Here is a 15,898-nt window from a genome sequence, read left to right on the forward strand (position 1 = left end):
TGGCGTTGGGGAGATGTTTGGTAAAGATGGGGTGAACGAGCCTCTCCAGAATTTTAACTGCTGGGCAGAGTAAGGATATAGGTCTGTAAGATGTTGATTGTTTAAGATCCTTATTGGGCTTTGGAAGCGGTGCAATTTTTGAATTTTTCCAAATTTGGGGGATAATGTTTTCGGACAAAGAGATATTAAAAAGGTATGTTAAGTATTGAGTAGCAAGTGGGCCGAGATGTTTAAGATGGATATTACAGAGGCCGTCGGGACCTAGCGCTCGCGATGGTTTGCTGTCTGCAATGGCTTGTTTAGTATTTTCAGGGGTAAAAATTGGGCTGTCTGACAGTGGTAGTTTGGCAATTTTTCTTCTCGTTATACGAAGGAGTTTGTCAGAGGCGTGGGGTCTGGCATTGGTGAATTGTTTGTTAAAAGAGCTGGTAATATCACGAGGTGAGTGTATGGGTTTAGAACCAAAAGTAATGGGGTGTCTTCCTGCCACGGGCTTAGATCCATTTAAGGAGCGTACCACTTTCCAGAACTTTCTGGCACCAGTGCGGTAGTCGCAAGTCCGGAGGAATTCTCGCCATTTATTTTCTTTGTCCTTTGCTGTCTGTTTCATGAGTCTACAGTTCAGTTGGGATATGACTTCTGGGGGGAGATTTTGTTTTCGGCTTAAATCTCTTTCGGCGGCTAGGGCAGTGGACTCGGGGGAAAGAGAGGGAGTGAAGTGGCGAATACGGCCAGCGGGGATGTGGTGGCGTGCTGCCCTGAGCACCAGGTCCCTCAAGAATTTCTCTCCAGCGGCAACTCCGGAAGGTGGAACCGCTGAAAAGAAACCCTCCTCAATTTCCTCTGTGAATTTGATCCAATCTGCTTTTAAAAAATTTACAAAAGTCCTTTTAGGCGAAAAATTTATAAAATCATCCAAGGGTAGTTCTAGAAGAATGGGTAGGTGATCTGATCCTAGAGATTTAATTGGGGTCCATGATGTGGAGAGTAAGAGCGATTGGGATGCGAGGGAAATATCTGGTGACGAGAGTTGGTTTTCTGAGTTAAAAGGGACTCTGGTTTGTGTGTCATCATTTAATGGAGCAAAGGTGGATTCGGTTATTTCATTGCTAAGTACAGAGCCGCGTTGATCTTCCTCGATGTTGGAGTTCCATAGTTGTGAATGTGCGTTGGCATCTCCGAGTACTAAGGCGTCCCCAGGTTCAAGTAGTTCGGCAAGGGACGCAGAGTAACCAGGGGGACAGCTCGAGCGAGGGGGGATGTAGAAATTATAAATACGAAGCTTGGATGAACTGGCTACCACTGATATGCCCATAGCCTCTAGTGTTCCATCGTTGTTAATATTTATTTCTTCGTATTGTATCGACTCATGTATGGCTATGAGAAGACCGCCCCCTTCTTTTTCTCGATCTTTTCTAATTAAAGTGTAGTGTGAGCCAAGTGAGGGGTTTCGAGATTTCTTTCTTAATTTAGTTTCTTGGAAGACAGCAATATGAATTTGATTTTGAGATAAGAAAGCAGCAATTTCGGGTGCTTTTCCGGAGATACCGTTGCAATTAAATTGAAGGATTTTTAAAAGGCCTTTGGCAGGGTGTGGTGAACTATTTACATTATTAACAGCAGTATGATTAAAATGGTTGTTTGAACTTGAGTTATTTACACTATTTACACGATTACGATTTGCGCGATTTTGGGAGGAGGAATTATTATTCGAGGAGGTGGGAAGGGTGGGAGGGGGAGGGGGGTTAGGGAGGTGGGGTTGGGGGGCGGTTAGGGAAGTTGAACAAGTTTGGGAGTTGGGGGTGGTCAAGTTAGAGGACCTGGTGCCTGGGGGAGGTAAAATGTAGGTAGAGGTACAGGTAGGGCAATAGTAGTCGAGGTGGTGTTGGTTAAGGTGGGTAAGACCACTACATTTAAGGTGAATGTAACCACAGATGTGGCACCAGACGCTGGGCTGGGTGCGTTTGATGCGGAAAGAGCAAGGGGAGCAAAAGTAAGGCCCTGGACCAGGGTTTGGATTAATGCCGGAGCGGAGTAGTAGTATAAGGATGAGCAGACGGAGCAGCCTGGCCGGCTTCAGACGCTCCGTAACCGAAAACCCGGAGACTTCGGAGCTTCTCCCGACCCAATGGGAGGGGGGGCTTGACGCCATTTGCATCTTGGTGGGGCCCAAGATGTCGGATCCACCACTGGAAGGCGGCGTCGTCTGGATCCAAGCTGATGTAAGCCTGCTTGCTCGCTGAATTTGCTCGAACTAAGACGAAAAAGCAAAAATTTCTAAATAGACATTGGTAAATTCTTTTCTCGACATTGGTAAATTTTTTGGAAATAATTCAATGTGTTTTGAATCACAACTGAAAGGACTTTAACCTGATATATCACTCAACCCAGTCCGATGATTATTTCAGGTACCTGATTTTGCGTGGAAAAAACAAAAAGAAAAAAACTACAACACACCCGAGAACAAAGTTCCTCTCCATTTTTCAAATGATCGGAGCAACAAGAATAGCCGGTTGCTGTGCAAGTAGCGCAGAATGTTCCAATCAAGCTGATTTACAAAAACGATTTAAAAAACTTTTTTTTTCGTTTAAATTACATGATAATTTTTGTCAGTAAAGACAGTTAAAGAAAGTAACAAAATGCGGATCTTGTTAACTATTTCCCCCCTATTTCGATTTTAAGAAATTCAATTTGGCGGCCACATTTTCAATAGCTTAAAACAATTTTCAGAAAATATATATAATTACAATTTTTTACCTCGTGGGTATTATATAAATAGTGAGTAACACAAATACGAATGCGCGAAAATTAAAACCCCTTTTAATTGTTGACATTTTTGAAATGCATATTTTGTAGTGAAATGGTTGTCAAAAACATTACATGCATAGGGTGGGGGAGGGGAGGAATAGTTAACAAGATCCCAAAATGCAAAAAAAAAAATAGCGTAAAAAATTAATGTTGCAGTAGAAATCAATTCAGAGTTCAGTCTGTCATCACGTGTCATTCGTAGAATTCGTGTATCACTCGACATTTTTTTAAAAACTTTCTTTTGAATCCGAGAAATACAATGGTTCCTTTCCTTCACTTCACAATTCAAAAAAAAAACAAAGCCAACAAAACGTTCGGAAAGTGTAAATGAGCTCATGCAAAACCAAACAAACGATCTACTTTTTTGTACTTTCGCTAAAGTTAAAGCGCTCTATATTTCAAATATATACAATGTTGACCACTTTTTTCATAAGAGAAAACTGCATTAACAAAAAATATTCCATTGGGGAAACCCTAAAATCAAAATCTACTTTCGAACCTACAAGACGTTAACCATTTTTTCGAGCCATTTCCGGCGTTTTTCCAGATCCCCTTTGATTTTTTTTAATATTAGATTTAGAAAAGCCTATTTAAAATGACCTGTAATACAGTGCTGATTTGAATTATCCGGAAAAAAACTTGAAATATAAAGCCCTTTTCTCTCCAATTGGGTTGACACAAGGTGGAAATTGAAGAAGGCAAACTTGCTCAAAACTTGAGCAGAATTATTATGGGGTAATTCGTTTGGCAAATTTCGGGCCCAAAACTTTACCCCAAAAACGGTTTATTGGTTTTTACAGTCAATCAGAAATTACGCTACAACTATCGGGTCAACCACTGCTACAACTATATAAAGGTGAGCCTCTTATGTAACTCATTAAAATTTCAGAACCTTACAGTAGCCAAAAAATGCGAAAAACGTTTAAAAATTGCTTTAAAATAAAATATTGTTGCTTTTAAACTTTGCTGGGCACGTAAGAAGCTCACTTGTGTATACCTTTAGCAATGATTGACCTAATAACTGTAGTGTAACTTCTGATTGACAGAAAAAAACAATAATTAACCGTTTTGGTCAAAATGTCGGGCCCAAACTTTGCCAAACAAATTGCACCATATTAATTCTGCTGAAATTTTTACGCAAGTTTTGTCTTGTTCAATTTTTATCTAGTTTCAACCCAATTTGAGAAAACCGCGTTTTAATCTTTAATCTGTTTGTCCGGATAACTTAAATCAGCACTGTATAGCAAGTATCCACAAAACGGGTTGCTGAGAAAAAATGAACAGATTTTTCAAATATTTCTTTCATGAAAATTGCCATGCAATTAAATTTTAAACAACGCTATATTGAGACTTCGCGAGGGGTGTGAAACTAGTGAAGACACCCGCTTTCTTGTGTCGAGTGATATATCATATTAAAGTCCTTTCAGTCGTGATTCGAACGACATTTAAAAACTTCAAAAAATTGTCTTCAGTGTCGAGAAAAAACAGTTTGAAGTTGTTGATTTTTGATCTTAAATCAAACAAACAAAGAGAGCGTGCAGGCTTACAATAGTTTATTTATGCTTAATTTAAGTCGTGAAATTTTTTTTTTGCTTGATTAAAGTTAATTTTTGGAGTTTTTAGCCCAATTTGGGAATCAAAAACTTTCAAAAAATTTCTGCTAAAAAAACTGACTTTGCTGGAAAAATCTCAACTTTTGAATTTCAAAGAAAAAAATAGATGCCTTTTGAGCTCTTTGAAGTTCATGAACAATTTATGATTGGCGCTTTTTTTGATAATATTAACCCAACTTGAAAAACCTGGATCAACAGATAGTTTTTATTCCGCTGGAAATCTAAACATTAAATTCCACATTCAAAAAAAGAAATTGTTCACGTTTTTCGCGCCATTTCCAGGTTCGTTTTATAGAACTTTCAGCAGGTCAATATCCATTGAACTCAAAATGCGCATGTATAGCTAAGTGCGTTCATAAATGCAGTAATAAGTATAAACGCACATCTGTAGTTATCAGAGCATTTCAAGACTTTTTCTTTTAAAGAACAAAAAAAAATCACGAAGACCTATATAAAAATTTTTCGCTTGTCGAAAGACGCAATATAAGGCCATTAAGCCGAGATAATATAGGCCGAAACCTATCAAGCAGGAAAAACTTGAACGATAATTTCTAACAAATTAGCAATTTGTGCCTAAATTAGCATAAAAATTATTTTTGCCTTCAAGCGACTCAAAATAAGGCAACTACGCCAATAAAATCCGAGCCGAAATCATTTACGCAAAATAAAGTTTTTAAGCAAAAAAAAAATACATTATTAAGAAATTACAAACAAGCATCTAGACTGTAAATTGCATCCAGCAAAAAAAAACAATAATACGATGAGGCAGCTAAGCCAATAAAACATAAGCAAACAAATAATAATCCGATAATTTTTTTTGAAACGGAATATTTCGTCTGAAAAAAACCGATGCTGTCAGATACGAACCTTGGACCTTTGTTGTCCCAGGCGTTTTCGTTACCTCCAGAACAAGTAAGACAGAGAGGCGAAGAAAATTGAATTCATTACGAACTGAACTAACATTTACCACTTCTAAGTTTGACCATTCTGTGAACCAAGTTATTTACGGGAAAACCTTTTTCGTAGAAACATTTACACAAAATTCCATCTTTATTTTGAACGAACTTCCCTTTTTTATTTATAGGGAAGTTCCCTTTTTTAAATATGACAAATAGGGAAATTGAAGTTACAGTTGCATAGAAGCAAAGCTCTATTAAAGCAGACAATTTTTCAGCAGAAACCAAACAAATGAGCCAAAAACTAAAGTCGTCAACATTAAATTACCCTCTCAAAAACTTCACACGCATAGGAAACTTATTTCGCTCATCTGAAATTACAATATGATACCACTTAGTCAATACAAACCAAAAAAAAACTTAAACCGAGAACACAAAACAGACAAAAACGAAAAAAACTCAAGTATACCGAACCGGAGTTCGTAACTTTGAAACCAACATGACAAACAAATACTGAATAGAACGGGATAATGAAACCATACTCAAAATATGTCTATTGGTTGACTAAATTGAAGATTTCAGAAGATCAGTGAAATTGCATATGATTCATTAATTTTTGTTGGACAGTTCGTTTACAACGCTTGCTTGCTAATCGCGAGCTCAATCATGCAAACGTATTAGTTCAGTGCACATTATTAAACGGAGCAAACAAATTTTTAAAAATCTTGTAATACAATTATCTCCGCCAATGGAGCTTTAAAAATGACACTCGAGAATTTAGAAGAAAGATGAACCTTCAAAAAGTGTTTGTGCTACGGGAACTAAGCTGACAAATAGAACAGAGGGACGCTAGTCCGAAAAAAAAAACAGAAACCGTCTAGTTTGAAAAAAGGTTCCGACCAGATTCGAATCACAAGCATTTGTCGTCCCAAGCAGTTGTATTACCTCTACACCAGATGCGCAGCATGGTAAATTGATTGCGGCAAAAATAAACATCTACAAAATCTTGTAAACAAAGTTATTTACGGGACAAAGTCTTACCCAGTTGCAATATCAGCAAGAGTAATTAGCTATATATCACGAAAATAATATCTGAACACGTATTTTGGATTCTAGTTTAGCTTTGTGAAACATAGACGAGGGTTGAACATTAACTTCCTTCCGCTTAATCCGAGATTAATCAGAAGGAAGAGTACAAGTCACGCGATATCACCATCAAAATCTAGCACTGTTTCATTGTCCCATCGCTGTATGGCTTGAAATCCTTGTTTCTTCTACATGCCTACGGTGCTTTATGTATTAATTTATCTGTTAATTTATGATTGGTGGTTTGTTGTACACTTTTAGAATTGTATTTGTTTTACGTTGGATATGTTTTTAGACACTGATGATGAATTTATTAATTCGAAAACGTTTTGACCATTGACTGTTTTTCTCTTGGCGTTAACTTAAGCCATCATACATTTTTATTCAACACATGAGAGAGCTTGATATATTTCACATATGCTTACTTGTCTTCAGGATGACAACATGGATGAATAATCCCGTTCATGTCCAAATAGAGATTGTCAAACTCCACATTGTTAGGATTTGCTTCTCTTATATCGACTGGAACTCTGTCCCCACTAGCATTTCGTGGCTAAAAATGTAGCAATAAATGCCATTGGAAGATAGCTCATATATAAAAAAAATTATGGCTCTTTTTACTTTCCCGATTTCAAATTCAGTTTGTAAATACCAATAAATACACTGCCATAATCGTACAAAAGCTTGCATTGCTGAACAAATGAGCCGTTCCGATATACTTGCTTTTCAAGCTTTACATCAATAAAAGCAATACGCCTTCAATTTTTTGAAGTTCGAATCTTTGTACCACTATGAGAGTCAAGTCCGAGAAAGTATGACAAATTCGAAGCGCAATTTTTGTTGAAAAATCAAAATGCTTTTTATGACAAAAAAGCAACATTTACATGAAATTTAGTGGTTTCATTTCTTTTCTTTAGGAGAAAATCAATAAAAAAAGGGATCTAACGAAATCCGGAAAGCCATATATATTACGTAAAAGCTCTCCAACCTTCAAGAAAAATTTATAATAAATTTTTTATCGTTAAGCTAGCGCTACTCGATGATATTGTATCAATAGGTACTTTTATGTTCCGCATGAAAAATCTTAGAACAAAATTCACTTTCGAGCCTTAAAGTCATTCACATTTTTTTCGGGCTATTTGCGCTTTCTAGTAGTAGTAGTAGTAGTAGTAATTGGTAGTAGTAGTAATTGGAGAGCTTAATTTGCCTTCGGTTTACTAAATGAAATTGAATTGAACATAACCAAAGTGAAACCGAAAGAACACATTGAAGTGACCCAATACTGCGTTCATTAACACATGCCTATAAGAAAGTCGTTCGACGTCTTTAAATATTAAAATAAAATATTTTTGTGATATCACCGAGAAAAACTTCAGCACACTTCTCAAATTTGAAAAAAAAGAGTAATAGACCGATGGAATTCCGAATGAAAACATTACCTTTTCTTCTATGCAATCCACAATTAGAGAAGGATATTTCCTTGAAAGCCATCTAAAAAATGCTGGAACACCCATGGAAAGATCTAAAAAGTTTTAAACGATATCATAGCTAATCTAATTTACCAACAGAAAATAGATTTGAAAGTCTCAAATTTAGCAACGATAGGTCAGAAGCTTGATGACTCCACTACTTCGAGCTATTTGACTTACCGGATTTGAGTAATATGGCACTCACAAAAATCAAAATCAGGTATTATGAATGCTATACTTTTTTTCGTTGCCCAACTGTAACAATAAACTTATTAAAATGATGTGATATGTTTGATGTTTGTGCCTGTTTGTCGGGCTCCCTTTGAGGGATTTTAGAGACATGTCTGTCAAGTAGGTCTCTGGTCTGAGGAAGGAGTTCCTGGCCTAGGGAGTCTGGTGGTGTGCCGCTGGAAGACACCTGTTTCAAAAGAACTTGTGTCCGCTGGTTAGCTTCCCTACGCATATTTCTGGGAATATCCTTGACCAAATTTTCTCAAATATTGCTGACGTGGCCTCTTTAGATTGCTACGCTCATACGGTTGATTTTTCTGATCATTTTGCTGTAACGTTGAGGTTTGAACTTGATGGAGTATTAAATTCAAACATGCTTACGGAAACCATGACTATCCCTAGTTCGTCTTTTTCGGATCTCAAGCTGATATTCTCAACCGCTTCGTTTTCGTTAACTAAGTAAACAGAGGATCCTCTGTATACCGAGTTTTGGTTTTAACAGTCTACTCGACTACTCCTCCCCTTCATTATGAGGAAACGTTCTAAACGCCTCACTTATCCTTCATACTACTCATCCATTACTGTCCATCATCTCAACAAGTTACATACGGCTCGAAAGGCACATAGTGAGTCTGTGACGCAGCTTGAAAGCGATTGTGACCAATTTTTTGAGCTCGATACGTTTTGTTATCGATAATTTTACTTGCACTGGTCTACAAGGCTGCTCAACAACATGGGAGATATTCCTGGATTCGTGCTTAGTCAAGGCACGCCAGTATACAAAGATACTGAAATCGCGGAGGCTTTCAACGACTTCTTCTGTACAGTATATCAACCTTATATGACATCCACAATTGATTTCTCCGACAATGAATTGAACCACGTTTCTTTCGGTAGACAGGAGATTGAAAGTGGTCTCGCAAATGCGTCACTTGTCGCTGGCGTTGACAAACTGCCGGGCTCTTTCTCACGGCATGCAGCAGCACCGATATCTATTCATGTATCACTACTGTTCAGTTCTATTTTGTCATCTGATGTTTATCCTAGCAACTGGAAACTTTCCTAAGTTTCACCAGTGTTCTAACACGGTAACCGTACTTCCGTCTCCTCATATCGACCAATAAAAATTCTACCTAAATTGTCGCTCGTATTTGAGATGCTTCTCTTCAGACATCTGCATGACTTCATCGGACGTAAGATTCACCAAAATCAGTTCGGCTTCCGTCGTCGCCACTCAACAGTCACTCAGTTGATAACCTACTTTGATTACGTTTCACGCAAACTTGATGAAAACGAAAACAAGTATGCTTTTTATCTTGACTTTAGCGAGGCCTTCGACAAGGTGCCTCGCCACATTCGGCTCCGAAAGCTCCGTGATTTTGGATTTGGCGGTAGATTACTCAAGTTATCTAAGCAACCAACGCCAGTGAACTAAAATCCGAAATGTGATTTCAAGTTTTAAGCAAGTTACTAGTGGCGTGCCCCAAGGTTCAACCCTAGGGCGATTACTATTCTTAATTTTCATTAACGATCTCCCTGATTCTTATATTAACAGCCTCAAGTATTTATTTGCCGATGATTCGAAAGCAGCATCTACGTCCTTGTAGCTACTACAAAGTGACCTCGATAGCTGTATTTTATGGTGCTCAAAAAATGAGATCAGGTTCAACGAGAAGAGAACCCAGTTTATCATTTTTGGCAGAACTCGGTTCGAGTTTTTCAACAATTGTCCCCTGATTCCTGACGACAGAGTTAAAGATCTCGGTTTTACCCTGCATTTTGATCTAAAATTCAGCCATCACATAAAAACTTGATTGGGACTTTGTTATAGTACGTTTTTTGCTCTCAAACGCAGTTTGCTTTTCTGTCTCGCTTTAGCCACCAAAACGAACTTGTTCAAATCCTATATTTTATCGCTCTTGTTATAAGAATGTGAAGTTCGGTTCCCTTCAGAGTCCGATATTGTTTCTCTTGAAACGTGTACAAAGTGGATTTGCTCTTTGCAATCTTATAAGGACAGACTTGTCGAGTGTGATCTTTTTCCTATTACCGTACTCCTTCAGTTTAAAGACCTACTACTGTTCAACAAAATCATCTCAGGCCAAATAGATTTTCCTATCTGGGATTACATATCAATGAAACCCAAACACGATATGCCTTGAGAAACTACGAGAAGATGTTGTTTCAGGAGCCAGTCACAAAGAAACGACATACCGGCAAATTCTCCATTCCAAGAGCAGTACGTTACGCCAATTTCCTGCACCTCAACAGGTGTATTTCGATTTTTGACACCCCTGCTTCCTTTTCCCGACTGTTAAAGAAATGCTTTGTCAAGTTTGTTAAAGTGGACTATGATGAAAATGTAAACCGATACTTCTGTAAATGATGTGTTGATATTTAGTGCCTTTTAGTGCAATTAAATCTTGTACTACTACTACTACACAGTTGACCTCTAAATTACTATTACGATTAAAATAATTTCAACCTCTAAAATTAATTAAACAGTTTTAAATTCATTTGTCTGGAAGTTTCTGAGTAAAAATTTTGACTAATATTTCAGAGTTAACTCCCTGCTCCTAAACTCATCGTGCCTGTTTAAGCCCGGTTTCTCTTTCCTGATATGTATTGCCTCTATTTTTAACAATTTTGTTAGGTTGTTCGACCTATCTATAATTTACCAACTAAGATCTGCACTATTTCCCTCAAGTTGGCATTGCTGAAGGTGGAGGCCTACCGGTGAGTCTGCTTTCTTATGTTCCTCAATTCTAGTGGTCAAATGTCGAACAGTTTTTCCTACTTAGGTGGAAGTGCATCCACTACATGACAGTTTAAAAAGCACTCTTGAATTGAGGTCATTAGAAAATGCTGACTTCAGTGATGGTAAACATGATTCTAATTTTTGTAACCTGTTGGTTACCTCTATATTGCACCATCAGCATTGGGGGCTTCGCATCCTTTGGTGATTGAGTTGACAAACACCTCTCACTATCCAGGGGCTTGCCCTTGCCCTCGATGATTTTGCACAAGGCGTCTGAAGCCACCTTTACGGACCAATTTTGGGGGTTTTGATTTGTCAGCCATTGCGCCCCATTAGTTTCCATAGCCTTATCAAATTGCTCCCAGCTAGAAGTACTCCTAAAAACCCTATGTACAGTGCCTTGGATAACACTACGCTTATACTGAGTTGGGGCGCAGCTTCTATAGTTCAGTATAGTCCCTGTATCTGTTGGTTTTTCATACCAACTGCAAGTTACACCCCCACGCTACGACACATTTATGTTCAAATCCAGGAACGACATATTCTTTTCCAAGTTATTTTCCTCTAGAGTGAACTGCTGATTCGAATGAAGAGAATTGGCGGCATCGAGAAGACAACTCGGCTCCCCTCAGACTGTTCTAACAATGTCATCCACATACCTGAGGAACAATTTCACCAGGGGAGTATCCTTATTCTTGTTCTTAGCGCGGCAGCAGCTTTCACAGTAGCAGACTATCTCGGTTATTGATGCTCACTTATCATCGGATCGAAATCGACTGGTCAGAGAAATCGCCCAGGACTTCAAGACTGACTTGCGGTTCCAGAGCACTGTCATCATGGCTCTGCGGGAAGCCAGCGAGAGCTACTTGATCAGCCTGTTCGAGCACACCAACTTGTGCGCGATCCACGCCAAGAGAATCACGATCATGCGCAAGGACATCCAGTTGGCTCGACGAATCCAAGGAGAGCAAGTTTAAGCTCACGGTGTGCTCCACACCAACCAAACCGGCCTTTTTAAAGGCCACCCAACCATCAATTTGTCCAATATAGGTGGAAGTGCATCCACTACATGACAATTTATGAACCAATCTTGACTTGAGGTCATTAGAAAATGCTGACTTCAGTGAGGGTAAACACAATTTTAGTTTTCCTGTAGTGAAAACCACTTGAGAGTTAGTTAAATTTTGTAACCTGCTTGCAAATTATTGGCTTTGGTTACCTCTATATTTACCATCAGCATTGGTGGCTTCACATCCTTTGGTGGTTGTGTTGACGAACTCCTCTCACTATTCACGGGCTTATTCTTACTATCGATGAATTTGCACAGGGCGTCTGCCGCCACCTTTGCGGACCAATTTTGTTGGTTTTTGATATCAATTGCAGGTTACACCCCTATCCTGCAAAACATTTATGTTCAAATCCAAGAACAGCAAACTTCTCTCTGAATTAGTTTTCTCTAGGGTGAATATAGATTTGGATGAAGAGAAATGACGGCATCGAGAACACAACTCTGACTGTTCTAACAATGTCATCCACATACCTGAGGAACAATTTTACTTGTAGAGTATCCTTCTCCTCGTTCTTAGCGCGGCAGCAGCTATAACAGTACCAGACTATCCTGGTTACTGATGCGTATACGTCATCGGATGTTTTTGTGCACCATCAGCATTGGTGGCTTCACATCCTTTGGTGGTTGTGTTGACGAACTCCTCTCACTATTCACGGGCTTATTCTTACTATCGATGAATTTGCACAGGGCGTCTGCCGCCACCTTTGCGGACCAATTTTGTTGGTTTTTGATATCAATTGCAGGTTACACCCCTATCCTGCAATACATTTATGTTCAAATCCAAGAACAGCAAATTTCTCTCTGAATTAGTTTTCTCTAGGGTGAACTCTAGATTTGGATGAAGAGAAATGACGGCATCGAGAACACAACTCTGACTGTTCTAACAATGTCATCCACATACCTGAGGAACAATTTTACTTGTAGAGTATCCTTCTCCTCGTTCTTAGCGCGGCAGCAGCTATAACAGTACCAGACTATCCTGGTTACTGATGCGTATACGTCATCGGATGTTTTTGTGCAATTTAGATGATACCAGTTTCGGCAACTCTAGCATTCAATCCCCTTTGATTTATATGTGACTTTCCTGCTGCAACATGGGCACAAACCGTTTTTGTCATTAATTTGCTGTATCTCCGTTCCCACCGGTATTTCTTGTTTTAGAGCAAACTCGTACTCTTTCAGCCATAAGGTTTCCAGAATTACAGCGAGGCACGAGCCCATTGCTAAACCATCAACTTGAACAAACCATGAATCATTACACTTGAAATATACTTTGCTGACCGCTATTTTCAAAAACCTTTTCATGGTTGCTCTTCGAATTTCAGGAGGAGCCTCCTGGATGTACAGCTTCTGTAAAGCAATTTCATTTGCCTCCTTCAGGGGAACGATGGTGTACAAACTTTTCACATCAAGAGATAATATGGTTTCATCCGGATCTAGAAAAATGTTTTCAATTGTTTCTCAGGCAACTTTAGTATTAGTTTCTATATTGGCTCCATCGATGTTGTCAATAAATTTGCAAGCATTTTGTTAGGACTCTCATACGAGCTGCCTGGAAGTGAGAGTGCTCGTCGTAGGGGTGTCCCAGCCTTGTGTACCTTAGCTAAACCGTACTAACCCCCCTGATGACCAGATTGCCCCCCTGTTGACCTCATCTTAGAATATAACTGATCACTTATCTCGTCTCTTTTGTTCATGGCTAGTAATTCTTTATCAAGTTTTTTCTCATTTTTCAGTATAACCTCATCAGTGGTTGCATCTTTTTTCACAAACTGAGCAGGTTGCAACAACAATTCTAGCTTTGATTCATACGTTCGTTTCCTCATTATGCAAAAACTAACCCCCTTATCAAAAATAACAGCCAGCAACCCATTATCTTTGAGATACTTCCTCGGTTTTTCAACGGCTTTGTCTCTTGGGGTTTGCCTTACGTTTGTTGCATATGCCTTTGCCGCGGCTTCTATTTCACATAAAGTTTTTTGATTTTTCAATTGTGAGAGGAAAATGTCGATATCCGCCAAAAAGTGTGTTTCGTTAAATTTGTCTCTAATGGGATGCTTCGGGCCCATTGATAGCACTTCATGTACCCATGCAGGCAGTTCAAAGTTATCAGGCACCTTAACTGATCGCCCATTTCTCCCTCCAAGAGGTTCATTTTGTCTCTCGGGCAGTTTTTCTAACTTTTTTCTATAGTTTTCTGATGTTGTCTTTAAGCTTAAGTCAACTTGACGCCTCACAAAACGGAAAATGGCTGCCCACCACTGTTCGTCGATTTCTTTTTGCACCAGTGATCTTGCTTTCATCCTCATTACCTTTTCATCTCCTCGTACCTTTTCCTATCCTCATTTGCCCTAAAAGTTTCAGTCCTTATTAGTTTCAATTGAAAATATTGCACAGCTTGGTCCAAAAAAAATTGTTCTCGCGGACCTTAAATTTCATAAAAGTCCGGTATTAGATCTTTGTTCTGTTATTTCCTCAGAATATTCAGTCTATGTACAGATACTTGAACTTTTTTAAAGAATTTTAAATAGTCTAACACAATTTTCCAAGTTGGTTTACTTTCTAAAATTTTCTTGAGCCAAACAACAGGCAAAAGTACTGTGGTTATTGTTTTGAAGGCCACGAGTAATGAAATTCACAAGGCACAAAGCAAAACAAATCACACTCTTTTCACCTCTGTCTTTGAAGCGCAGACACTTCCTATGCCTTCAGCTTCTGCTCGCGTCTTGCTTTCGCCTTCCTCCTTGTCTGTGATGGTCTCTGTTGTTTGCCCCCGATATTACCAATCAGCTCTGACAGTCTTTTTTGTGTGCCACTACCAATCGCAGAGATTTCAGCTCCAGTTCAGCACTCTGGTGCAGCTTCAAATATTCATTGAGCTGCTCCGGGTCGTTTTGCTTGCTCTTGGAGAGTAGCCGTTTTGTTGCTGGAACAATGAGCTTTCCTGTGCCGAGAAGCTGACTAAACAAGTCGGGCGTTCCTTCCCTTCTGCAATAGACGGTCGCCAATATCTGCTGCTTCTTCGACTTCAAATAGTTTGTCAGCTCCTCTACACCGGCTGGGCGATAGTTGTTTGTTCTGCGGCTGCTAATGGTGTTGTTCACCACGTCGTGCCACGCAGCCACTTTTTTCTCCTTCAATGGACTGTCTTCCAGTAAGCGTCGGAGGTTCTTTCTTTGGTTCAGAAAGTTGGTATTATGGGTTAGGCCAGGAATTATTGTAACAAGGCTCTCGTAAGGCTTTTTCTCATATGTGTTAAGGGTGTTGATGATGTGCAACAGCGAGCTAGCTGCTACAATATGAAACATTTCGGTAACTCAAATAAAAATTGACCAGATTCTACGTATCGATAAAAAAATTACCATAAAAATTCCCTATACATTGATAAAAATCATAAAAAAATTTTATACTGGCCTTTTAATGGTAAAACAGTTGGAATTTTAAACTCTTTGCTTTTTGGTTAAAATTGAAGTAAAGTTGAAGAAATTTTTGCTAAAAAATAAATTTCAAACGTTTTTGCAACTATGTGCATCGTCAGGATTCTTACGATAAATTGATCTAAATGACGATAAAACATCAATTTACAAATGAAATTTACAATAATTTACATACATTTTGGTTCTAAACCATCATATTAAAAAATTAGCCAATCACAGTTGACCTTTAAATAACTATTACGATTAAAATACTATTAACCTCTAAAATTAATTAAACAGTTCTAAGTTTGTTTGTCTGAAGGAGTCATTATTTCGATTTAGACATGTACGTTTTTAATAAAAATCCGAAATTATTTTGGGACTAAATTTTCAGTGTTAACTCCCTCCTCCTAATCTCAACTCCCTGCTTCTAAACTTATTAAATATGGCTGTCAGCTTCTGCTCGTCAGGATTCTTACAATAAACTGATCTAAATGACGATAAAACATCAATTTACAAATTAGTTTCCCAAGTCCAGGCCAAATTTCCCGA

General features: G+C 38.6%; 1 protein-coding gene across 1 annotated transcript in view; it reads right to left on the minus strand.

Moving 5' to 3' along the window:
- The window catches only part of LOC134846008 (5'-3' exoribonuclease 2-like), a 351,354-nt gene that overhangs the window by 11,490 nt on the left and 323,966 nt on the right, over positions 1-15,898 (minus strand). Inside the window, exons 2-3 of the mRNA XM_063863172.1 lie at positions 7,843-7,926; positions 6,829-6,956 (exon numbers count right to left, since the gene is read on the minus strand). Coding sequence (XP_063719242.1) covers positions 6,829-6,956; positions 7,843-7,917 — 203 coding nt within the window. The 5' untranslated portion in view covers positions 7,918-7,926. The remainder of the gene's footprint in view (positions 1-6,828; positions 6,957-7,842; positions 7,927-15,898) is intronic.

The sequence above is a fragment of the Symsagittifera roscoffensis genome, chromosome 5 (assembly GCF_963678635.1).
Source record: "Symsagittifera roscoffensis chromosome 5, txSymRosc1.1, whole genome shotgun sequence".
NCBI classification, from domain to species: Eukaryota; Metazoa; Xenacoelomorpha; order Acoela; family Convolutidae; genus Symsagittifera; species Symsagittifera roscoffensis.